Genomic DNA, 24,764 nt, shown 5'->3' on the forward strand with positions numbered 1-24,764 from the left:
ACAGTGTGTTAAATGTGTGCAGCGTAAATCAAAGGAAAATGATTGCTGGATTTTACAGCTATCCACGTTAAGCCTCCTGGCCAACAGATCTATTTCCATCCTCCTGCAGAAGGTTGCATCATCCTTTCTTTGTTACTTCTGTTTCTAGATGGGCTGAAATAATTTTTAAAAATACGTATTTAGGAGTATCTATGATTTGCTAAATTGTATCTCCTGTCAAATAAACCACCTCTGCTCAGGGAGAGCTTAAACTAAAGATCCGCTCCTCAAAGCTCTCTCCACACTGGGGCAGTTGAGCTGCATAATCCTGCTTGGTTCAGAGCGAAGTCGGTGTCCTTGCCGACTCTGGAGGACGCAGCCTCCTGCCTAGTAGGAGCAGCGGGCGCAGTACTGCCTGGAGTTAATCACGTCCTTGGAGGAACTTCACTGACTGTGAAGTAAGTGAATCGGGATCTCGGGCTCCTGGGTCACCGGGAAGCACAGCCGAGCAAACTGGGATCATTCAACGATTTTGTAAGTGTGTGTTTGGACTCTGTAGTGCAAGTCTAAAACACTATTTGTTTTAAAGAAATATAGCTATATCAATTGTCTTAAATTAAAAGCTCATGATAAATAATTATTTCCAAAGAAGATACTAAAAAGCTGTTTTTCTGTGATGTGTATTAAAGTGTCATTAAAAAAAAAAGGTTATGAAGTCCACTGTATATTATAGAATTTAATTATTAGCAGTTATCTGTTATGATGTGTAGCAAATAAGACAGTTTGTGAATTTACAGATTTCATAATGTATTAGTGTTTTCAGGTGACTGTGAATACTTAAAAAGTTGTTTTATTTCCTCAGATGCAAGATCTGAAAACCTGATTCTTTTTTTTTTTTTTATAGGACTTTGCTCAGAGTTCAGGCCAAATGGATAATCAGTTATCTCATCAGAGGGGTAGGTCTCCATGAAATGTAACAGAGTAGCAATTAGGCTACAAAATATGTAGATAATACATTTTACTGTGAATGAGATATTTTTTCAATCTGCCTCACCATGAAAGGAATACAGCAGAATGATTTTACATTTGTGGGAGAGGCTCCCTAGCTTGAAATTTGACTAAAACGTGTGGCTTGCAGTCTGCTATTCACAGTATCAGGAATTCAGGCTGTTAATCTTTATTAAATGCTGTGTGGTATTCTGTCCTAAAATGTGATCCTGTACGTGCACACATTTAATTAGCTGTCACAAAGACTACCTTCAAAAGTTTTAGGTTACAGAAGCCGTGGAGCCATACCAATACACCAGAGGAGCCAAAAATTAGTAAAATACTGTCCTGTAATTATCCTGTGAAGTTTGTCAGTTTGCAGAAGAATTGCAGCTTTTCCTCCGTTCCAAGTATTGTGTAAAAATGCAGTTAACCATTTTAGACTAACCATTTGAAAGATTCTCAGCTAAGACAGCTCTTACTTGTTGAACAAATGTGAAATTCAAGTGCATTGATGGGAAAATCATCTTGAGTCACCCGCATTTTGTGTAAAGTACATCGCTTGGACAGTTGTTTCTCCCTAATAGCAAACAGAAATTCACCACTGTATTGCTGAATGCTTGGCAGAAGATAAGCAGTTCTAGGTCTAAAACATAAGCTTTGTGTTTAAAAATAAATTACAAAATTTAAAATTAACATAAACATATGGTGATTTTACTGTCAACATTATACCTTCTAGTTTGAAGCAGCCTCATGCAGTGTCTGCAAAACAAACTTTCCAGGATTGCGTTTGCATGAGAATCTGCTGAAGAAATATCTAAAATCCAAGTGGAAAACTTTTTTTTTATTTTCATTATTCAAACTGAATGAACTTTTAAACAAAGATGACTACGTGGTGACATGAGAGTGTAATTTCTAAACATTCCCCCGTTGCAAAAAGCTGAGTTAATAATAGCAGTATGAGCAAGATTATTTTTATCTATTATATCATTTTAATGTGAAGGACAGACAGTGTTGTTTCCCCCCAAAAAAAAAATAAAAAAAAAAAAAATAGGAACAGTAACGCTGCTCAGAAAAGAATTTGAAAGTTCTCCATTGTTCAGTGCTGCACTGCAACATGCTGCTGGCGGGGTCAGATCCTGCAAACCTTCGCACGCATGTGTAGTCCGTTCACGTCACCAGCAGTGCTTGCAGGAGTACAAGCTGCGCTTGCCATCTTGCTGCGAGCTTTGGGGGAATCGGGGAGCACAGCTCCTCCACAGCGCTTTGTCGAGCAGGGGGCTGCAGAGCCGAGCCAGGCTGCGCCAGCAGGAGCATGGCTGAGCGGGTCCCCACAGGGTCTGGGAACGCGCAGTATGTAGAGCCATTCGTAATGCCGCAGTGCCTGCCACGGAGAGCCCGACCCAGTAAATTAAAAACCTGTGCCTCTGCTCATCAGGCCCCCGTGCTCCCATTTTCAAAGCCCAGCCTCGATGCCTGTAGCTCTGCATTAGCATTACTCCATGATTTGAGAAGTTTTTGGTAGGGGGAGGGGAGCAAATGACTTGAACTATCTCGAATTGGCTGCGTGTTCATTATTCTTGTTTTATTGCCATCTTATCTAGAGAGGGAATAACTTGGTGATTTTATGTTCTGTCTTCAACAGAAAAATTTTTCAATTCTCAAGATTATCTTGAGCTGTCCAACAGATTCCCCCGGCAGTCCTGGGAAGAAGCTCAGCAGTTCTTCTTGAAAAAATAAGTGGTGTATTTGTTTTTAAGGTCCCTGGCATTGTAATGCTGACTGGTTCGTGCTGACTACCTTCTTTAAAAGGCTATTCCGAAAAATTTTTGATACTCTAAATACTTACGCTGTAGATATATATAATTTGCACTATTTATATCATAAGTACTGTAGATACTTTCAAGTTCTGTTTCGTAATTTTGATAATTTGAGTTTATTTGATTCATGAATCCTATGTCATGGTTTGGGTACTTTCTACCTTGTGATGTGGTGGTACTTGCACTGCGGAACTGCTGAACCGAGATTGCCAATAGAGGAAATATGTTCTATATGTCTTGTAATAAAATAACTTATTCTGACTATGGAGTGACTTCTGCGTTACAAATGTTGGTGTGTTTGAATTATGATAAGCAGCGCAAGGCTCGGAGACGGGAAAAAAGCAGCCAAGCGAGGCGGGTAAGATGTCCTTCCAGTTATGCAGACGTCTAAAGCATTTCTCAGAACTGGCTCTGAGGAAACTTCGTTTGTAATGTTTTGCTGATACGTCCCGCATAATACGGATTTTGTAAACCGTGCGCGTTTTTAACGTTTCGGTAAGACTTTAATAATGCTCGTTTAAACGTTGTGATGTTCTGACGGCGCCGTTCCCCTGGAGCCCCCCCATTAAACCCTCGGCCCTGCCGCCCGCCTCAGAGCTTTCTTCTCGCGCCCCGCGCCCTTCCCGCGCAGCGCCCCGCGGCCCGGCCCCAGCCGCCCCCTCAGCGTGGCCCGACCCGGCCCGGCGGCCCCAGAGCCGCGGCCGCTGCTGCCGGGGGCCCTCAGGAAGGCACCGCCGGGGCCGTACCGAGCTCGCCGCGCTCCGGGCCGCCCTCGGCGGGCGCTGTCCCCGCTTCGCAGTCCCGCGCCGGTCCCCCCCCCCCCCCTCCGGCCCGCACCTGAGGCGGCGCCGCTCGGGGCCCGACCCGCCCGGGCCGGCCCCGCGGGGAGCCGCGGGCTGAAGGGGCCGGGGCTTCGGGCGCGGTTTGAGGGCGGCCCCGCGCCCACGGAGGAACGGTACGGGTTCGGCCGGGGCCCGGCGGATCGTTCTCGGGAGCTGAAACCCGGCCCGGCCGCGGCTCCGCCCGGCAGTGCCCAGCGGGCCGCAGGTAACGAATGCGGGGGCCCCGCAGCGGGGGGAGCCGGGGAACCGGGCAGCGCTTCCCCGCCCGGCCCGGCCGGAGACCCGCGGAGATCGGGGCGGCCCGGGCCGCTCAGGCGCCCCGCGAGCCCCGACGGCAGCCGCCGAGCGGCCGCACGGGCCGCAGCCCCGGCCGTGAGGGGCCGCTTCGCCCAGGGGGTGGCGGGGAGAGGGGACACGCGCGGTAGCGGTGCCCGCGCAGCCGCCGCCTCAGCCCCGCGGGGCCGCGGCGCCCTCCCAGGCACCGGGCGGTGGGTCGCGAGGGGCAGCGCGGGGCCGCCCTGGGGGGAGCGGGGAGGGAGCCGGAGTGACGGCAGAGGCCGGTAAGGGGCCGCCGGCCGCGGCTGGGCGGGGAGAACGAGGGCGTGCGAGGGGCCGCCGAGCCCCGGGGCAGCCCCGGGGCAGCCCCGGCAGGAGGGGATGCGGCCCGGCACCGCAGCAGGTGCGAGCGCGGCCCCGGGACTGCCCGAAAGGGGAACCGGCGCTCCGCCTCCCCGGCCGCGAACACGCGGCCCCGGCGGGGGGGGAGAGGCCGCGACGGCAAAAGCGGGCTGGGGGATGCGGGGCTGGGGGCTGCGACAGACCCCGCCCGGCCCTCCCCGCCCCGCCGCCCGCCCGCTCCCGGGGCCGGGGCCCCGCCGCCGCCCTCCCGTCCCTTATTTTCGTTTCAATCCTTTTCTTTTTTCTTTTTTCTTTTTTTTTTTTTATTAAGTCCAAAATATTTAATCCCACTATTCAACCGCTGACTGACAATAAATAGCAATAACTTACTTTTGTTCGTTAAAGGCTCAAACAATCCATCCTCCGTCCACTGATAACTTAACACCACTAGTACCGGTTTCCCCATTACAAAGGCTCGGTCCCGGGTCCCGTTCTCCAGCGACCCCGGGCGAGGCAGCGGCGTGAGATGAGGCCGGGCAGCGGCTGCAGAGGGGGCGCCGGGCCGGCTCCGCGGCCGCGGGAAGGCGTGCGCCGGGGGAGCCCCTGTCCCCGCTCGTTCTCTCCGCTGATGCACGCCTTTCTGTTCGTTTCCCTTCCAGCCAGGGAAGAGAAGCCGTCCCCAGCGCCAGCGGCGGGCGAGGCAGCCTCTCGGCACGCCGGGCTCCAGCGGGGAAAGGCGCGTTTCTTTGGGGAAAGGAAACATCGAAATCCGCAGGGCGAAACCCCCGATCAACGAAATAACCGGGGCGGGGGCTCTCTCTCCGGTCTGGCGAAGGCAGCGAGAATCCCGGTGCTTTTTGGCCGTCAGTAAGGTATTTTTTTTGTTTGTTTTTAAATAAGAATAATTAAAAAACAAAGGCGTTTGTCCGGCGCTCTGGGAGCGGCCCGGGGCCGGGTGTCTCATGCAGGGAGCGCAGGCATGCGGAAGTCCCGCGGCGGCGGCGGGCGGCCGGGCGGCCTCACGTCTCGGCCGGGCTGGGCACCATGCTGTTGGGGGTGTCGGGGAGCTGGGAGGACAGCGAGGTCACGTCGCTGCCGGAGGACGTGCCCAAGGAGCCGGACTCGGAAAAGGAGACCTGGGGCGGGGGGGCAGCGGCGGTGCGGTGAGCCCCGCGGCCGCCCCCCCGTCCCCCCGCCGCGGCGCCCGGGGCTCACCAGCTGCTGGAAGGCGGCGGGCTGCTCCAGGTCGCTCTGCAGGGCGAAGTCGCTGAGCGCCTTCCAGGGCGGCTGGTAGGTCTGCACCTCCACGGCGCTGCCCTGCACGGCGCTCTCGTGCCGGATGGGGCTGCCGGCCACCAGCGGCGTCCCGGTGAGGCCCTGCAGGCTCTGCGGGCACGCCGGGGGGCTTCAGCGCGGCGCCGGGCGGCCCGGCCCCCCCGCGCGCGCCCTCCCGCCCGCCCCGCTCCCTCCGCTCACCGTCTTGTCGCCGTGCTGCTGCTGCTGCAGCTGCTTCATGAGGATGGACTTCTTCTTGTCTTTGCAGCGCTTGTTCTGGAACCAGACGCGGATGACGCGCGGGCTGAGCCCCGTCATCTCCACCAGCTGCTCCTTCATCAGGGCGTCGGGGCGCGGGTTGGCGGCGTAGCAGGTCCGCAGCGTGTGCAGCTGCTTCTCGTTCAGCACCGTCCGCACGCGGGTCGTCTTCTCCGCCGCCTTGTGCGCCGGCGGCCGCGGGGCCGGCGGCCGCCCGGGCACCGGCTCTGCGGCGGGCGGGGAGAGCGTGCACCGTCAGCCCCGCCGCCGCCGCTCCCCGCCGCCCCCCGCCGCCCCCCGCCGCCCTCCCCGAGCCGCGGCGGCCCGCCGGGGGCCGGTACCTGCGAGGTGCGCGGCGGCAGCCGGCGGCAGCGCGGGGCTGCGCGGCCCGCGGGCGGCGGCGGCGCCGTCGGGGAGCGGCCCGTGGTCGGCACGGCAAAGCAGGTCGCGCTCCCGCAGGCAGAACTGGTCCCCGGGCAGCAGCTGGCGGCCGCAGGCGGCGCAGCGGAAGCACTCGAGGTGGTAGACGTGGTCGCGGGCGCGCATCACCAGGTCGCTGCTGCTGAAGGCCGCCCGGCACTGCGCGCACTTGATGCCGAAGAGCCTGCGGGGAGGCGCCACGCCGTCAGGGAGCGCGGGGCTGGGGGGGGGGGGGGGGGGGGGGGGGGGGGGGTCGCGCGGGGCTTTTTTGGGTCGGTTTCGTTGCGGCACGCCGGTCACCTGCTGTAGTCCCGCTTGCAGTAGGCCTTGCCGTCGCGCAGGAAGCACGTGCAGGTCTCGTCCAGCGGCTGCCCGCACTCGGCACACTTGAGGCAGGCGACGTGCCACTCCAGGTCCGGCGACACCCGCAGCAGGAACGGGTCCTGGATGCGGCCCCCGCAGCCCGCGCACAGGGCCAGCCCCGGCCGCCCTGCCGGAGCGAGCGGGGCACGGTCAGGGCGGCGCGGAACGCGGCGGGGCGCCGGGAGCGGGGGGACGAAACGGGAAGAAAGGAGGAGAAATGTGGGCAGGGGAAAGGAAGGAAAGCCGAAAGAGAAACGTGGCCAGGGAAAGGGAAGGATAGAAGGAAAGCCGAAAGCGGAGGGAGAAGCTGCGAGAAATGAAAGGAGAAACTCGAGGGAGGGAAAGGACCGCGGGAAGAGAAATAAAAGTGTTACCTCGGAACGGGAAATAACGGCAGAGAAAGTGTAAAACAAAAACGGCAGAAAAACGGAAAGGAAGAATAAAGAAACAAAAGAAAAAAGAAGGAAAAGAAAAGAAATAAAGAAGGAGGGAAAGAAAAGGAAGGAAAGAAAAGAAATAAGAGAAGAAAAAAAGAAAAGATAACGGAAAGACAGAAAGGGAAACCAACCCCGTGGAAAATCAAAAACAAAACAGAGAGAGGTGAAACAGGAACGTGGACAAACGAAAACGGAAAGAGACAAGACATCAGACAGACGGAGAAATAGCAGCAAACAAAACCAGAAGAACAGAAAGAGAAAGGAAGAAAGAAAAACGGAAAGAGAAATAAAAAAAGAAAACCGAAACACGGAAAGAGAGAGAGGCGAGCGGCGGCGCGGAGGGGACGGGGGCAGCGAACGGCAGCGCGGAGCGGGGCGGGCAGGGCGCGGGCTGCGGGCGGCACGGCGGGCGGGCGGCAGGAGCAGCCCGCTACCAGCCGGCGCCGCGGGGCCGGGAGCGCGGGGCACGCGGGGAGCGGCGGCACCGGCGGCGCCCGGGCCGAGGCTTGGAGCCGCAGCCCTGCCCGGCGCTGTCACCGCCCCGACGGCGGCACCCGGCGGCACCGGGGGCCCCGCCGCCCGGCCGGCCCGGCGCGCACTTACTCTTGGAGGGCTCCCCCATGGCGCCCGGGAGCGGCCGCGGCAGGAGGACGTCCACCATGCGGGCGGCCCCGTGCGCGCGGGGCGCGATGCGGGACGGCTGCGGGACGGCGCCGCCGCTGCTCCACTGCCCGCGGGGCGGGGGCCGCGCCCGCCCCCCCGGGCCCGCCCCGCCGGGCCGCGCCGTGATGTCAGCGCGCACCGGCCGGGGGGGGGGGGGGGGCGGCGCTGACCTCACCGCGCGGCCCCCGCAGGCGATTGGCGGCCGCGGGGAGGGCGCGCGCGGATTGGCCGCGGCGAACAATGGGCGCGCGGCGGGGCGCGGGCACCGCGGGCACCCCGGCACCCCCGGCACCCCGGTGCCGCCCCGGTACCGCCCCGGTACCGCCCCGGCACCCGGTACGCGGCGGCAGCGCTGCGCGGCCCCCCGGCGGGGCAGCCCGGCCCCCGGCGGCCCCGTGCCGGCCGCCCCGTCCCGGAGCGCACGGCGCCGTCCCAGCCCCGCGCCCCCGGCCCCGCCGGTGCCGCTCCTCGCTGCGCGCCGCCCCGCTTCTCCCCGTGCCGCCGTCCCCGCAGGTGCCCCAGGGGCCGCCCCGAGCTCCGCCGTCGGGCCCCGGCGGCAGCCGCCCGGCGGGCCGGGATCAGCGGCCAAGCGGGGGTGCGGCGCTGCACCTGACGCCGCGGCGCCCCCGCAGCCCCGGCTCTCCCCTTTCCTTTCCATCCTCTCCGCTCGCCCCCCGCCCCCGGTCTCCACGGGCTTCCTGTGCATTAGCAAAGAAATGGGCAGAGCGCTTCGGCGGCCTTCGGCTCGGGTTTAAATTCCCCAAGACTTCACGGCGCATTGCCGGGAGCAGCTCGAGAGCTCTGTAAGAGCTCGGCCGCGCCGCGATCGCGACCGCCGCTGTCCTGGGGGCTCGGCCCCGTCCCTCCCCTCCGTGCAGCCACCTCCTCCATCCGACCCGCGCATCGGGCAGGTGTAGGTCGGCGTGGTGGCTGGGAATTGCGACCCGGGAAGGGCAGGCTGTGCTCGCTCTGCTCGGAGCGGGGAGGCAGGGTGGGCTTTCGGCTGAAGCACTTGTTTCTGAGCCAGACGCCCTGTCGGTACGAGACGCCGGGAGCTCGGAAAGGGGAGAGGAGGGTTCCGATAGCCAAACCGATAGCCAAACCGATAGGTTTGTCTGCTTGACCCACTCTCCCCAGCTGGCTGCAGCCCCCGCTGCACCTTTGGGACCTCCCGGAGGTGCTGAAAGCAAGATGTTCACGGCTGAACAGGAGCTGAGCGGGAGAACGCGTTCGGGGCGCCCGCTCCAGCAGGGGCGCGCATCGCCAGGGGATTTCAGCATCCCCGCCCGCCCCGCCCGGCCGCTGGGCGATGCGCGGCACCGGGGGGCTGCAGCACCCACACCCGCACGGCCGGGCGAGCACACGCGTCCCCTGCCTCGGGGCTGCGGCACCCGTCGGGGCTCGCGGTCCGGCCGCTGCCGGCGTTGTGGCTCTGTGGCCGGCAGCAGAGCGGAGCTGGGAGGTGAGGGGCGTAAAGGGGGCTGGAAATGTGCCGCCGGCTCTTCAGAGCGGGGTTACCCCCGGGGACAAGTGACAGCCCTGCAGTCCTGCCTGTGCCCGCACTCCCCACGGAGAAGGGGGTCCACAAGGGTGTCCTCAGCCGGGGTGGAATGCACCGAGTCCCGAGTGAGTCAGGATCTGCATGTGCTAACAATAAAATGCAAAAATAAAATGTCAGGGTGATAGGAGAACGAGACACGTCTAAGAACACAGCAGCTTGGCAGGGACGCTGCGCGTTGCATCACCCCTTTTCCCACTCGAGGGCAGGGTCCTCCTGCTCTCCCAAACCTCCCTCCAGCTCAGGAGCAGCAGCCAGCCAAACGCTTCTGACCCTGGGCAAAGCCGTGCCGCAGGCTCAGGGGTGTGAGCACAGAGCCGAGCGCTGGCAGCAGGCAGGTACGGTGGGGCAGGACTTGGTTTGTGCCCAGGCAGGTAGGAACCAGGCAGGCAGTGCCGTCGAAAACCCTGAAAAATGACTTGCCAGGGAAATGCTGAAAGCCCTGAACCGCCTGTAGGTGCTGTATGGCAAACTTTGAAGTGACTCCAGGTGATGCCAAGAGGCGTAAAACCATTCCGTTGCAGCCCCATTTTACAAAGAGGCCAATTGTCAGTTCGTTTTGGGGGCGCTGAGGGAAAGCGGATCACAAAACCATCGAACAGTACGGGGCAGGAGGGACCTCTGGAAAACCGCCTTCAGGTTGCTTGGAATTGAGGGGAGTGCCTGTGAGTGAAAAACAGGCACCGTCTGTCCCTCCTGCCACCCCGAGTGTTCCCTGCTCTCCTCCACCCAGCACCCAGGGTTTCCAGCAGCTTTTGGGGCAATTCCAGCGGGGTTTGGGGTGAGCGCTGGCGGGGCTGCCTGGCCGCAGGGAGGCTGGCAGCGCTTCCCGCTCTCTACAGAGCAACTCTGGTCTTTGCTCCCAAACACAAATACGAGTTGCCTCTAGACAGGGGAAACGGTAACAATTTTTTTGTTTGCAGCAGATTGCAAAGGCAGTAAATGCCGATTCTTTCAGAGCCAGCCATGGATTAAGTCCATTATAAAATTAAAACAGATGGAACACAATTTCACTTACATTACAAAAAAGGACAGGAACCATCTGCAATAAGATTTAGCATTGCAAAGCTATTGTTATCACATTACCATTAAAACCTTTGATGAAGGGTTTTCTTTTCTTTCAGAAACTTATTCACATGAAACAAATGTTTTATTTATCCGTCTTCCTAAGATAATCATATTTTATTCAAAAACATGACATCTCCCGAAGATCCAGCTTTGGTTCTAGTAGAACACGCACAAAGGGTGTAAAACTTCAGCGTCGAACCATTAGGGTCTTCCGTGGGGAGGATGTAGCCAAAGGCGAATTCCCTGTCCATTTTTCCTTTAGAAAACATTTCCCCGTGTTTGGGGACAATGCCTGATACTGAAAATAGATAATTAATGAGATAATGGGATACTGCATGTCACCTCCTGTCCAATGGGATTATCTGATGGCTAATTATGGACAGATTGTGATTAATGTGATTATGGATTGGTTATTAATCTGATTCTGGATTGATCTAGTTATGTTTTAGTCTGCTCCAAATGGTTAATTGGATCTGAGATAATAGAAATGCAGCTTGCACCAGATTTTGCCACATCAGTTGATGAAGTATCTTTTGATCTGGGTGGGTTGCGAACAATAAATTATTTACAGCTGTTGAGAAAATGACTCTTCCTTAGAATGTAGTCATTCATTTTATTTTCGAGAGCCTTTGAAAACAAAATCAATATCCTTTTTAAAAGGAGATGTTGACAAAAGAAAGGCACGTACATAACTCACAAACAAATGTGACGAAATTAAACAGTGGTTAACCCGGTGGCCTAATGTCTGGTGATGCATTTGAATTGCTATGTGGAGCTTTGGGCTCAATTCTTCTGAGACCAGCAGGGGTTGGGAGCATTGCAGGGGAAGAGGGCCCAGCTCTGCAGAAAGTGGTATTGCACAAGAGCTACTGCCAGCCCTGCTATTGATTAAGAATCAGCCATGGTAAAATGGCAAAGGGAGTCCTTGCCATTTTGTGCCCTCCGGGTAGGAGGGACGCAGAAAGTTCAAGGGCAGGGGAAGGACTCATCCCACCATCCCATCCAGCTTCCTCCACACCGGGCTGTGCCCATCTGATTCTTTTTTCCCCCCGCTCCGAGCCCATTACTTTCTGGTTGACCTCAGTCATGTCTCGGAGAGATGCATCTGGTCTTGATGTAGCCTGCCAGCGTGGGAGAGGCTGCCCGGCTCCCTGCGAAGCGTCCGGCTTCTTGCTACTTTCACTGAAATGCAAACTGCGTGTATGTTTTTGGGAATCTTCTTGTGCCATTGTCTGCTGGGTGAAAGGGGCAGTGGGTGTGTTGTGTCTGCAGAGCAGTGGGTCTGCTGTGGCACCTTAGGCTTGGGGGTGCAGGAGGCACGTTCGCCTTGCCGCCAGGTAGAATAAGCAGCAGGCAGCTTCACCAGAAGGTGCTCCTCTCTCAGTGGAGAAAAATGTCAAAAATCAAACAGGTCCCAAACACTGAAAACAGGCCCTCAAGGTATTATTTACTGAGCTGAAACTGAAGGAAACTAAAGGAAAAGCAACTTTCCCTTTTCTGTTCCTGCAGGCACGGGAAGGGCCATTCCCTGGGTGTCCCTACTGCTGAGTGGGCTTGTGGCAGCACCGCAACCTCCAGGTTCCTCCCTGGCAGCGTAACAGGCAGAAAAAGCAGCTCCCTGTTTAAAAAATAATGCTGATACAATCTGGCTGTGAATTTTACACACTTCTCCCATTAGCGAGGAGGCGAGGCACTCACCAGAGGAGGAATGCAGGTCACCAAGCGGCCGTGGCAGGCACCTGCACAGGAGGGGAGCGGAGCGTGACCTGGGACACCCGTCCCTCACCCCTGCTACCGGGCGCTGCTCTCTTGGGCAGCAGGAGCTGCCTGCCCAGGGAACCCCAGCCCATGCTTCATGAGAGGCTGCAGCGCCCCTCTTTGCCTGTCTTCGGCAGGAGGGGCAGGTTGAGCTCCGTTGGTGACCGTGCTCTCTGGGAACAGTGACAACTTGCAGGAGACACAACGCGGTGTTGCTCCCTCGCTACCTAGTCAGCACCTGGAAATGGTTAGCATGGGAGAGGAGATGATGAGGAAGGGAAAACAGCTGCCTGCTGTTCCCTGCAAATGGGCTTTGTAGGTTTAGTTCGATTCGGTGGCTGTTGTGGGGTGGCTCTGGGGGAGTGCTTGCCTCCATCCCGGGCTTTGGAAGTGGGGCTGGTGATATTGTCCCTGCCGGGGGGCCCTCCAGAGGCCGTGTGAAAGACAAAATGCTGACCAGAGGCACGCAGGTGGGAGGCTGTAAGGTGATCTGGATAAAGCATTAAGCACACCTGTGCTGGGGCTTTCGTTGTAAAGGAACTGAAAGGTGTTGAGATGTGTTTCAGGGGCAGGATGGATGGGGAGCAGAGAGCAGGGTCCTGGGGAGGTGCCTCCATTTCCCTCCGTGGGGGAGGGGTGAGTGCAGGGGGATAGGCAGTGTCCTGGGCTGCTGAACTGCTTTGGTCGCGTGGATTTGCAGAGCGTGGGCGTGGAATATTTCAGCAGCAGAGACCTCTCCCACTGCCCCTTCCCAGGTGGGTTTTCACCCCATTTCTCCCCGCGGCTGCCTGTCCGGTGCTGGGCCGTGGGTCCCGCTTGCATGGCTTGGAGAACCCTGCTGCACTCTAAGCAGGCTGCAGTTGCTTTAACCTTATTGGATTTTGACAGATTAGGAGGTGAATCCTTTCGTGTGCTGGGGAAGCTTCCCAAATGAAGCTCTTCTAATTTATCGGAGTCAGCTATGCCCAGAGATGGTGGGAGGAGTAAGCTGAGGATGACCCCTGCCAGAGGGGACCATCATAGCAGTAATAAAAAAAAAATTCCTCTCCTTCTCTAAATCCCATAGTCATGAGACTGTATTAGCTGGATTCCATATGTTTTAATTAGGAATTATGTATTTTAAGGGAACCGAAATCCGATTCTGATGCAGACATGATGACATATTTGTAATGGCTCGTTTCATTTTCTTTTGTGGCCTTTGTTAGAGATACCAGTGCAGGTACCTGCTTTCATTTGAAACCCTATTTATATAATTTTGAGCAATCAGCGTTATTGATTTGTAGTGTGAAAAAATGTAATTCCCTTTCAAACGCAGAAATTGGGTCAGCAGATCCTAATGAAATAATCCTGGATAACAATGCACCATAAATGGATCTGCTTCCACTAATTAAGGGCTAATTTTTTCATTCAAAATACAGAGTAAGATCCTCTGCCTGCATTAGACAGTGACTCCACCTTCAGCAGCACCTGCTCGTTGCATGTTTTACTGTTTTTATTGTCATGCCTTAGGTGGGAAGGTCAAATAGAAAAAAGACTTTTGCCACCGTGCAGCTAATATGGATCATGCTGATATAATCCCTACCTGATTACAGTTATAAGCTCCTAAAACACTGGCCATACGTGATAGACTTCCTTTGTGCTTCAGGGTGTAATCCGCATCAAGCCAGTTTCAATAAAGATTACGTGCAACTTAAGTGTTGCTGAGGTTTAAAATCAAAGTTATAAACAGAAAATAAACAGCCTGTCACTTCTTTGGATGGGTGACACTACGCTTTGAAGTCTGACCTGGCGGGTGGCGATGTCACCCTGCTCGTCAAAATACCCGTGTGCTGTTAAACCAGATATGTGGGGAAAGGAACAACTTATTCCGAGCTAGGATGCAATTGGGTCAATTTTGATGGAGTGGCTCACTTCTGGTTTGGTTTGAGGTGCTCACAAACAGAACAAAAACCCCAAACTCAAATGAGATCAGATTGTTTATTTTTGCTCTGGCGTTTTTAGGTGTACGTGCGTTGTTTCTGTTTGTTAAAGAGTTCATCCCCATGAGATGTGCTGTCTGCACGTTGGAAGCTCCTTTTTGGAGCTGACAATAGGATTATGAAATTGCGTGTCATGCTTTTAATGAGTAAAACAAGTTAATTAAAAAGAAATAACGGCCGAGCTAAGGATGCTCAGGATGTTCTTATTTTGCATCCTTGTTTTGCTGTTGTTCTGGGCCTGGGGAGCTGGAGCGTGCGGTACAGCCACCTTTCTTCCCTGCCTGAAGCGTTTGAGACAAAGTAGTGTCCTCTCTGACGCTTGTGCTGCTGGACCTGGCTACGTTTCGCTGTAAAGCCGGAATACTTCTTGGCATCTGAGGTGAAAGCCATGCGGCTGGATGCATTTTAGAGGTGGTCCGGTGCCAAGGCTGTGGCAAGGCTGAAGAGCCCTTTTGATCAGCTTGCCTCTTGCTTTCCTGCGGGGGCCTCAGAAATGCAGAACGAATCACCGACGTGCTGCAGACCCACGCCGATTCTTGGAAGAACGGGCCAAGTGCCGTAACCGTCTGTTTTCTTTACCCCAAACCACTTCAGGACGGGAAGGAAGAAGCAGCGCTCAGGGCTGGCTGGTGATTTCTGTGAGGGGGTGAGGGAGATGTGCCCGGCCCAGGTGCGGTGGGGCTGGCAACTGGCCGCTTGCTGGTGCTGGCCTCTCAGGGGCCCAGCGGCCACTTGGCCTGAAACATTCTTGTTGACTTTCTGCTGTTTTTGCAAATCCCTCTCCCTGACAGGGGGGAAAAACCTGGCGGTATGGAAACATCGGCGAGCCTGGTCCCGGGGGCAGCCAGGCTGTGAGGAGCGGGGCAGCATGGCCGGGGCCAGGGCTGGCAGCTGGCTCCCCAGCTGCAGATGGGGGGCACCTCGCCCTCCTCCTTTGCCGGGCACATGGCTCCAGCAGGGCCTGGGATGCTTCCTCTGGTTCCTGATGAGCAGGGAAGGGACAGGAGGCGGGACGTGTGTCCCCACAGCAGGCTCTCTCCTTGGCCTATCCTCCAGTGCTGCCCGGGGATCCTGCCTGCACGTTGTCATCAGCGGCTGGCTGCGGTGGTCTGCGCGGGATTGCTCCTGGCACCCGGCAGGCTCCTTAGCAGCCACTGCTGGGTGTCTGAGGAAGGGAGATGTCTGGTGGCAGTGCTGGCATCCTGCTTCGGGTTTTGGAAGCTCAGCACCCATCTTCTTGAGCCAAGAGACAGCTGTGGTGACCACACCTCAGGCCTTGGTGAGTCCTTATCGTGCGTTGTCACCCCTCCCAGGCAGCAAGCAAAAGGACAAGGGGAAATGGTTTCAGGTTGCACCGGGGTGGCTTAGGTCGGATATTAGGGCATGTTTCTTCACTGAAAGGGCTGTGCGGGGGTAAGCCGCTGGGTCACCATCCCGGGAGGTACTCAGGGGACGTGCAGGCGTCGTGCTTAGGGACACGGTTTAGTGGTGGGTTTGGCAGTGCCATGCTAATGGTTGGCCTTGCTGATCTTAAAGCTCTTCTCCAGCCTGAAGGATTCGATGGTTCTGTGATTCTACAGGGCTTTATCCAGCCCCAGGCAGGAACATGCCGGGGGCAGAGGGGAAGGGCCGCGGGGGGGCTGCACGAGCTGCCGGGGGCTGCGCCTCGTGGGGCGCTGCGGCACGTGCGGCCCCGCCCCGCCCCGGCGAGGTGCAGCTGCCCGCCGCCAGCCAGCGGCTGCGCGCTTCCCGCCCTCCGCCAACGGCCCCTCACGCGCTTCCCGCGCTCCCCAACCGCCCGCCGCGCGCGACCCGCGCCGCGCGGGGCCGGCCGTCGGCGGAGAGAGGGAAGGAGCGGGCAGCGCAGCGCGCCCATTGGCCCGGCGCGGCGCCCAATGAGGCGGCGGGGCGGTGGCGGCGGGGCGGCTCTCGCGAGAGCGGCGCGGGGCGGCGGCGGCGGAGCCATGTTGCGGGCGGTCGCGGCGCGGGGCGCGCGGCGGGCGGTGAGTGCGGGCGGGGGGCGCGGGCTCCCCCCGCCCCTCCCGGCCTGGCGGGGGCGGCCGTGAGGTGAGGTGAGGTGAGGGGGCGGCGGCCGGGGGGCGAGCGGCGGGCGCCGCCGGGGCCGCGCTCCCCCCGGGCTCCGCTTCGCCTCCAGCCCGCCCCTGCCAGGACCGAAGCTGCCGAGCTGCCGCCGGCGGGGCGCGGGGCCGTTCGCAGCCGCCTGCCGAGCCCGCGGGGCCGGCGCCTGGCGCTGCAGGAGCGCTCCCGGGCAGCCAGCGGGGAGCAGCCGGGCACGGCCCCGGGAGCTCGCCCCAGAGCCGGCGGCGGGCGGGAGGTGCCTGCGGCCCGGGGAGAGGCTGTCGGGGCTCGCTCCCCGGCACGCCCGGTGCCGTGCAGAACCGCGAGTGTTTGTGCACAGCGCCGTGAGCTGCGGGCCGGAGCTGAAGACAAACGCAGCCTGTCGCTTCCCGTGGTGACCCTCGCGTTGCTCAACTCGGTGGCCTTGGGAGGCCGCTTGCTCTGCCATTGCGCCCACATTGCCAAATTTAACAGCTAGGTGAACTCAAGGTTAGTTGCAGCAGATGATTCATGAAGTCTCCCCGAACATCCCGAGATGTGCACTTGAACCGTGTGCAGATAGCCATACTAAACAAGCTTTAAATCTCACAACTTTCCAGTTGAGATCTTGAATGCTTTTACAGGTACTACAGTTCTGGAGAGCTCTAAAATAGTAACGATATTTATTAATCGCTGTGAGGTACTAAGAGTGGTTTAAAGAGCAAAGGTACGCCGGGACATATGTGATTTAATGAATCTAAAATTGTAGCTGTTGTAATCACAGATGTCTCTGAGTAATTGTTAGACCATAGGCTTTCCAGAGCAAAGGTCTTTATGACCTTAAGAGCTCCTGGAACATATGCTCTGGCTGTGTAAATAATAATTTACTCCGGATAGCCACGTGATTCAGTTTCACAACCTGGAAATGAAGTCAACTCCTTGTTTCAGCCATATGCCTCTAAAGTTATACGTTTATAAAAGCAGTCAAACATTGTGTCCATCTTCCACGTGCAGGGTACAAAGTAGCTGGTGTGAGAAGTGAAGCAGTTCTCTGTTTGGCACTAAGACTTCTCTTGAAGCACTTCATCGGGTTTTGGGTTGTGCAGTTCCAAAGTGTCTGCAGAGACACAGGGTGTGAGAGTAAAAGTACAAGCAACAAGAGAGTAAAGTACAAGCAACGAGGAAAGGTTGGAGTTGCATAACTTAAATAAAGGAGGACTGAGGGATATGAGTGCAAGTACAAAAAGAACTGGTGCAGCAGTGGGAGTAAGCCATTTCACCAGTCCACAGACAGTAAAATAATAACAGTACGGTTAAATTGCAAGAAAGCAGTTGAAGATGGTTAGGAAGAATGAAGGCAGGCATTAAGAAATCCTTTCTAGTAGAAAGGTTAGTCAATTTTTGGAATAGGTTGCCTAGGAGTCATTGGAATGCTCTAACAGCGAGCTGGACGTATGTCGGAAGTAGCATCGATATGATTGCTTATCATTGGAGGGTGAATGGCTTTGTATGAGCTAGTGAGCTTCCAAACCTGCAGTGGTATCAGGTCGTGGTCGTCAGGATTGTCTTGAGGTCAAACATTCCTACTTCTATGAAATAACAGATTGCATATTCCCTTAAAATTTTTTTTTTTTTTAAACTAGATAAGCATGTGCCTGACTTTTTGCCTCTCTCTTTTTTTTTTTTCTCACATGACATTGCACAGCAGTGTAAGGCCAAGTTCACTGTGGGTGGATATCATACCAGCGCCTTGAAATTTGTGTCCAGTTGTCATTCAGCCTGTGCTGAAGTTAGAGTGTATCCTTCGGGTATTCTTGAAGGGCAAACAGTGTTCGTCCTGGTTATTTAAAGACATAAATGAATCTCTTGGCCTCCCTCGCTTGTATGCTTCTTCAAAAAAAAAAAAAAAGAAAACAATAGAGCCAAAGAGTGAAGGAAATTGTGGCTCTCCATTTAAGAGCACTGCTTTGCTTTGTCTAATATTTCAGCATTCTGATTTTGTTTTAAAGATCCAGATAGAATAATATTTGCTCTTGTTTTTGTGATGTGTTTTTTATTGAAAAGGGATGCTTTAGAGTTGGCTTCTTATTAAATGAAATAATAGGCTTATTCTTGCGAAGCTATTTTAGATCTTCTGGTGGAAATGGGCTTAACTGAAAGGTTTTTTTTCTCACTCTGTAGTGTAGTATTTTACCATAGAATAGCTTTTGAATAAAGATAATGTCACTTGCATAATTTTTAGTGATATGGAGCAGGTAGTCATAACTTGTCTTTACAGTGTTCTGGGGGACAATGACTCAGTTTTCACAGCTGATGAGTCTTTCAGTTTCTGTTGATTTCTCCAGAGCTCTCAATTTCCTGATATTTCTAAAAACAGTAGATTTTATTTCATATATATATATGTATGTATATATATACACCATGATGCACATGTTGTTTTTTATTTTTTTAGCCTGAAATAATTCAAATAAATGGATTTAATAGCCTGAAACATACCAGTGAATTTTGACCTTACTCAGAACGCATAGGGTTCTATTTGTAGCCTCAGGAAATGCTTTGTATGTAGCCGTCAGCTGCCGTTGGCTGGCTCAGACTGATACCTTTTTTCAGTGTATTCACGTACGCTGAGTGTACTGCCAGTAGTGTTGTCTGTGTTTAAAAACAGCTCTGTCGCTTACTAACAGTTCACGTGGGATACATCTGGAAGAACTTCTGTATTACATCTTCAATTCCTTCGTAATTTATCATAATTCCTAAATAAATCTTTAAGCATTTTCTTAATTTTTTTTTTTTGCTCTTCTTTGTTGCAGTTGTAGCTCCTCCCTTTTAACTCAGGTACCTTTAGCATAGCCTTTCCTGGAGTTAAATGTCTCAGACCAGTTCTGTGGCCAGATCTCTATAGATGTTCAAGGAGAAGTATAAACTTCATTGCTAGAGCTCCCTCCTCTCCTTGAGCTTTCCAAATAGTTTTTTACTTTTTTTTTCCCCCAAACTTTGCAGCTGTGAGACTGTCTATTAATACAATTAGGCATTATTTTTTTTTTTTTGTATAGGGATGTAGCCATTGTCTTTTCTAGGATTTGTACCCTGAATGCTTGTCCCTGGAGGCCGTTCTTGGGAATTTTGTCCAGTGCCGATGGGTCTGTATCAGATATTTAATTCCTATTAAGCTGCTTTAGAACTTTGTTTCCTGGCCAGTTTGCTTTTACAGCGAAGAAGATCATGTCTAGGGATCGGTTGCAGGCCGTTCGCTGTCAACTATTGACTGTAGAGGCAGTTAACACCTTTTTCCTCACTGGTCGTACCAAGCAGCAACGAAAGATTTATGACACTCTTGTCTCTGATTTCCTAGCTGTTAGTACATGTGCTTTGTAGTGTATAAGCAGCAAATCCACATTTAAGAAGTGCTGACCTACTTGTGTGTTGTACAGGTGACCCGTCCGTGTGCTGGAGGACTGACTTGCACTTGGTGTTGGTGTTGCTGTGAGGAGCAGGCCACCTGTGCAGACTGAAGGAGGACTTAGGATGTATGGCACGTTGTTGGCCTTTTCCATGGGTTTCTCTGCCCCTGTACTGGGTGTGTCCAGCTTTCAAACGTTTGTCTGGGGCAGTAACAGTGAGTGTTCTCAGTTACTTTGCACGAAGCACGGAACTCCTGAGGTTATGTTTAAGGTTTTCACGTTCTGCTCAGAAAACATTGCTGGGTTTCTCAGGTGGGGAGCAAAGAGATGCTTGGAGGTAATTTGAGCAGATAGAGTCAGCGAGGCCCCTGGTGCTCTGCGAGTGACTGAATTGGCGCATACTGCATCTAGGTTAATCTGGAAGCCAGATGCCAGGTTTACTCACCAGTAAGTGGAGGAAGGAGGGAGGTGATAGCTCTAGGCGCTTTTCCTTCACAGATGTGTATTTTACTGTAGACCGAGTCACCGTGTGGTTCCGTGAGGTTCCTCCAGAAAGGAAACGTAGATGTTCCTGCTGTAGAGGGAGCAGGGATACCTAACTTCGATCGATGTCTAAAGCTAGGTGAAATACTTTCCAGTCCTGATGGTTGCTCTTGGATGTGTTCATGGTATGCTGGTGTGCATGTGAGAAGACACTTGATTGCCCAAGTTTGTGGGATGTTCAATTGTGATGGGTTTTCTTGGCTAGCCTGTTTTTCTAGAGCTTGGTTTTCACCAGGAGCCTTCTATGGCACATGTGCTGAGTGCCGTTCCCTCTCAAGGCATTGTTTTCAGTAGCTTTGTTGTTCTGTATGTGTTATTAAGTGTGCTTTTGCTGTCAGCTGCTTAGGTTTACACTTAACCTTCCTGTTTTATCTGGGATTGAAACTAGACATCCTGCCTGTACCGATGGAGAAATTGTCAGTGACATGGTTAGGAGTTCCTGCTCACATGCAGCTGGAGAAGTTAATTGATCAAAATAACCACCAGTCCTCTTCACTGACCACCTCATTGCAGATTCTCAGTTTTCAGGATCATCTGTGACTGGATAAATTAACCTCTGGTTTTTATGGCTAACTCTGGTTTGGCTTTAGTTGATTTTACAAGTGGTGTTACCTGTGTTAGTATATTAAAATTCTGACTCACATTGGAATCTTATTTGGTCATCCAGGATTTTTACCCAAGATCTGGAATGGGAATTTTAATTTGTTTTAAATTTGGTCGTACCTTTGTGTTCAGAGATGCCATGTATGTAGGCATTTTAATGGTTGGACTTGATGATCCTGGAGGTCTTTTCCAACTGAAATGATTCTGTGATTCTGTCAAGTGGCCTTCCGGTGTACAGTTCCCACAAATATAAAATGGGGGATTATCGGTTTAGAAATAATATTTAGTTAATGCTGTAATATCCAGTGTGCTCAAGCAACAGCCATTACTCTTCTTCTTTTTGGCTAAAAAAGGAATTATTTCTCAGTTTATTTTAGAATTGGATGACAGTGATACAGAGCACTTCTGGTGGTGCAGTGCTTATTTAGGGAAAAGTTCATAATATAGTCAGAACTAAATGTGTGTTTAAAATGCACGCTGCTTCGAGCCAAGCCAGTCTCTTATTAAAGAAATCTTTAAAGAGTCTGGGGCTCCCTTTGGAAATTTGAAAACTTCAGAATCTTTCAGGAGTACGGTCCGCTTTACCCTGTGACACAACTATAAATCATTTAAGAAGTGGGCTATTCGCCACAAAAGCATGGATTTATTCTTCAAACGGTGACTAAAATCTCATAACTTTTATTGCAAATGATGTATGAAACATAATCAAAAATACGCTGTGTGATCTATATTGGCAATAAATATTTTGTTAGTGGCAATTGGCTTCAAACGTTCTCAGAATCTTTAATCATAACAAGTAGCCTTATGCATAAAATATGAAAAACAGTGCTTTTACAAGAATTCCTTATCATTTTAATCAAAATGACAAATGATGGTCCTGATTCTGCAGAAACTTATCTTTGTATTTACATATTTATACTGTGATTATTTTCAGAGAAGTCCTTGGGTGCGCTTCCTCTGTGAAGCTTAGCATGGTGGTAGGATTTGTATGATTGAAACCCGTAGCCAGATTTCAGCCTCTCAAATTTTTGTGAGCTGTTTTCCTAGCTTAAATGATGGGTTACCTATTTGGCATGAGTGAAGATGGGCTCAGAATGTATGTTTAAAGTAGCATTTGGCTGTCCATTCTTTAGCATTTTGTTAGTATTTGTGCCTTGTCACATTAATAAATATATTTTGCTTTCCATATTACGGTGATCATAACTGGAGTTTTCATTCAGGCTTCATGTATGAAAAACAGAAACTTGAAGATTAATTTTCCCCTCCCTACCCCTAGCCTTTTCCCAACCCTAGTATTAGTCTTGGAGGAATAACCTGTTTTCCAGGTTCACCTGAAAATTAGCGAGGGAAGTCTCAGAGCTCAGAATGTTGTGGTCTGATTTTTTTTTTTTGGTTTGTCTATTTTTTTTCTTTTCTTGCCTTAGAAGCTGAAGTCAGTGTAGATGGTGAATTGATGAAAATGATTATTTGAGCACCATTACATCATGGTGGTGTAGACTGAGTGGACAAAAGTGTCAAATGTTTTCAAGGAAAATAGATTATCTTCCAGTCGAACTTGATACTGTTTAACAGGCTCTATTAGTGTGTTTTCATACTGTGAGCATGGGCTACTTACTTCATGCTCCTACATACAGTTTTGCTGTTACAGATAACTAATTGAAAAAAATGAGCTCCGTAGCAAGATTTTGGCTAAAACATATGGGAAAATAAATAAATAAAAAAAAATAAAAAAACCAAAAACAAGTAACTACTTAATTCCTGCCCCTGGTTTCCTGGGGTCTTAGGCTTGCTTGTCAAATTTCCACGTGCATTTCAGTCCACAAACACCTGAAATCTTAATATTACCTTCACGTTAAATTAAATTCACTCTTTAAGGTGCTTAGTTCAGTTGATCAACTGATTTTATATGTGATTTATTAAAATTTTCTTCTTAATATTGTTCAGTATTTTCCTGTGAAGGTTTTAGTTGCTTTAAAGTGGTATGCTGAAGTCAAGCAAGTTTATACTTAAAAAAAAAAAAAAAATACTAAGTATTTTGCTTACTTAATAAATATTATCTAGATTTAGTCTGTTTTGATTGACAGCACCAGTATACAGGTTGTACAATTTATAATTTTCTGTGAATTATTGGATTCTCTTAAGGAAGGTTTTTTACTTAAATGCTAAGTGTCAAACTCCTGTCTCTCTTCTCTCTTTCTTTAAAGGCATCACTGCTCCAGCGGTTTCAGAGTACGTTGGTCATAGCAGAACACAACAATGAGACTCTGACACCCGTTACACTAAACGCCGTCACTGCGGCAAAACGTCTTGGAGGTGAAGTTTCTTGTTTGGTAGCTGGTACCAGCTGTGACAAGGTAGGAAATGCTATTTTCATATGAATGAAGTAATGAATGCGGTGAAATGATACATAGTAGTATGTTGGCTAGCTTGAAAAATAATCTCTAGTGAAGAGGAACTCTGCCATGAATTGCTAATCTGCAGGAAATGTCCTGCTCTTGAGCTGTTTCTCATCTGAAGTGGAAATGTGGGGGTAGTTTTGATTTCACAAGGGAGAGTATCAGTATAAGCTGTTACAAGTTAAGAAAGCAAGTTTTTACAAGACTAAACGGCAATTAACTTTTAAAACAACGTTTCAATTTCACTGTAATGTTTGAAAAATAAATACTGCGGTGCTGAGAATTTGGAAGAAAAAAACTTGTTCCGTGCAAACAGACATGAGCAAAAATGAAACAGCATCGCGACGGGTGGAGCTTCTGAGTGTCTTGCTTTTACTAGTCAGCTACTAGTAGCATAGCGAGAGTGCATTTGCAACCTGAAAATCTGAAATTAGTGTTTCTTGACTTTATCGTATGTCTAAAGTTAGAGTTAACTCTGTTAGCTATTGTATTGTTAGTTTAACCGTTGTTATGTGCAAAATCTAGAGGCAGTGTACTGTTAGTACGTTAGTGACACTCTTCTTCCAGTATGATGTCATCTTGTGTGAACAGGAAAAGTAACAATAATTATGCTTAGTATTTTTTATACTAGGTTATTGCTTATGACTTGTTATTCTGAAAGTGGCACATACAGTCTCGTGCAGAAGGCCCATTCATTCATTGCAGCTAATTCACAAGTAGCTGGGGAAACCTCTCTGGTTATTGAAGACTAATTCTCAACTGAGACCCAGGTGTTCAGCGTTGAGACTGAAAGCAAATACTTATCTAGATCAAGAAAGAAAAGAAAAAAACCACACCTTATACTCCTGCCTTTGGGTTTCCTTATTCTTTGGCACTTGTATAGTAGAACAATGATTTGGAATGTTTCATTTATTTGTTTTTTAATGGTAACTGTATGGTGTCTATTTGGCAGTGTATGTCATGCTGGGAAAAAGTTCTTCACAGAAAATGAAGTGTTTTTTTTTTCTCTTTTTAAGCTGCTTTGTAAGAATCTGTATTAGTAGGACAAAAGACTATTCTGTAGCAGCTATTATGGAATATTTGTTTGTTTTCTTTTGTTAATTTGTAAGGGTAAAACTGATTCTCAGCAAACTCAGTAAAACTATGTTAGTTCTAGGACAATGCATGTGGCTTCCAGACATCGCTGTCAGTCCTCTTGCCTCTGATCTGCAATAACCCTTTTATCATTTAAACTTCACTTCTGCAAATTTAAAGGGAAAAAAATGCATAAATACAGTGTTGAAAATATACATTGCATCAGTAGGCAGAGTCAGCTGCAAACAAAGAATTGCCCCTAACATTTGGACAAAGATCATAACATCGCTGTACAGTTTTATTTGCATTGTATTCTTGTGTTGTAGATATTGACTGATGTAAAGAAAGCAGGATTGTTTTCTTGGTGATTATATTTAGAATACTGAGTAATAATCTTTGAGTGAGATTGTTATTGGCTGTTATGATAAAACTTGAAATCATTGTGTAGTCTTGCACACAGAGGACAAACTTTTCCAGGTTTGATTTGCTTTCTAGTTTTCTTACTCAAAAAATGTGTTTGCACTACCCTGTATGGCACTGTGCTGTGAGTCAGATCCGCATCTCATTCTGTAAGGTTTATTCCGATTTTGAAATACACGTGCTCTTGTGTTCCAGTTTTAAGTAAGCTATGGTCTGTGAGCAATTTGCAGTAGGGACTGTCTCC

The 24,764-nt window shown here is 51.6% G+C and overlaps 3 protein-coding genes across 9 annotated transcripts in view; 2 read left to right on the top strand and 1 right to left on the bottom strand.

The window, feature by feature from the left end:
- SCAPER (S-phase cyclin A associated protein in the ER) overlaps window positions 1-3,058 on the top strand; it is a 160,368-nt gene extending 157,310 nt beyond the window's left edge. For all 5 annotated transcript variants that reach the window (XM_067004071.1, XM_067004069.1, XM_067004070.1 and 2 more), the window contains 2 exons: window positions 884-935; window positions 2,612-3,058. In XM_067004071.1, the coding sequence (XP_066860172.1) occupies window positions 884-935; window positions 2,612-2,706 (147 nt within the window). In that variant the 3' untranslated portion in view covers window positions 2,707-3,058. The remainder of the gene's footprint in view (window positions 1-883; window positions 936-2,611) is intronic.
- Window positions 3,059-5,009: 1,951 nt separating this feature from the next.
- On the bottom strand, window positions 5,010-7,759 carry ISL2 (ISL LIM homeobox 2). Its single transcript, XM_067004101.1, has 6 exons — window positions 7,603-7,759; window positions 6,500-6,689; window positions 6,121-6,383; window positions 5,723-6,006; window positions 5,462-5,632; window positions 5,010-5,382 (listed from the first exon to the last, which is right to left on the bottom strand). The coding sequence occupies exons 1-6, from the start codon at window positions 7,658-7,660 to the stop codon at window positions 5,266-5,268; spliced, it is 1,083 nt and encodes a 360-aa protein (XP_066860202.1). The 5' UTR covers window positions 7,661-7,759; the 3' UTR covers window positions 5,010-5,265.
- An 8,150-nt stretch (window positions 7,760-15,909) lies between these two features.
- ETFA (electron transfer flavoprotein subunit alpha) overlaps window positions 15,910-24,764 on the top strand; it is a 32,319-nt gene continuing 23,464 nt past the window's right edge. For 2 of the 3 annotated variants that reach the window (XR_010834292.1, XM_067004104.1), the window contains exons 1-2: window positions 15,910-16,028; window positions 22,835-22,984. Coding sequence is in view for 2 of the 3 variants with exons in the window: in XM_067004104.1 (XP_066860205.1) it covers window positions 15,921-16,028; window positions 22,835-22,984 (258 nt within the window). In the remaining variant the exon portion in view is untranslated. Of the gene's footprint in view, window positions 16,029-19,580; window positions 19,700-22,834; window positions 22,985-24,764 lie in introns of those variants that run through there. The other variant, XM_013194134.3, reaches the window with a different exon arrangement.

This window comes from Anser cygnoides, chromosome 11 (genome assembly GCF_040182565.1).
Source record: "Anser cygnoides isolate HZ-2024a breed goose chromosome 11, Taihu_goose_T2T_genome, whole genome shotgun sequence".
NCBI lineage: Eukaryota > Metazoa > Chordata > Aves > Anseriformes > Anatidae > Anser > Anser cygnoides.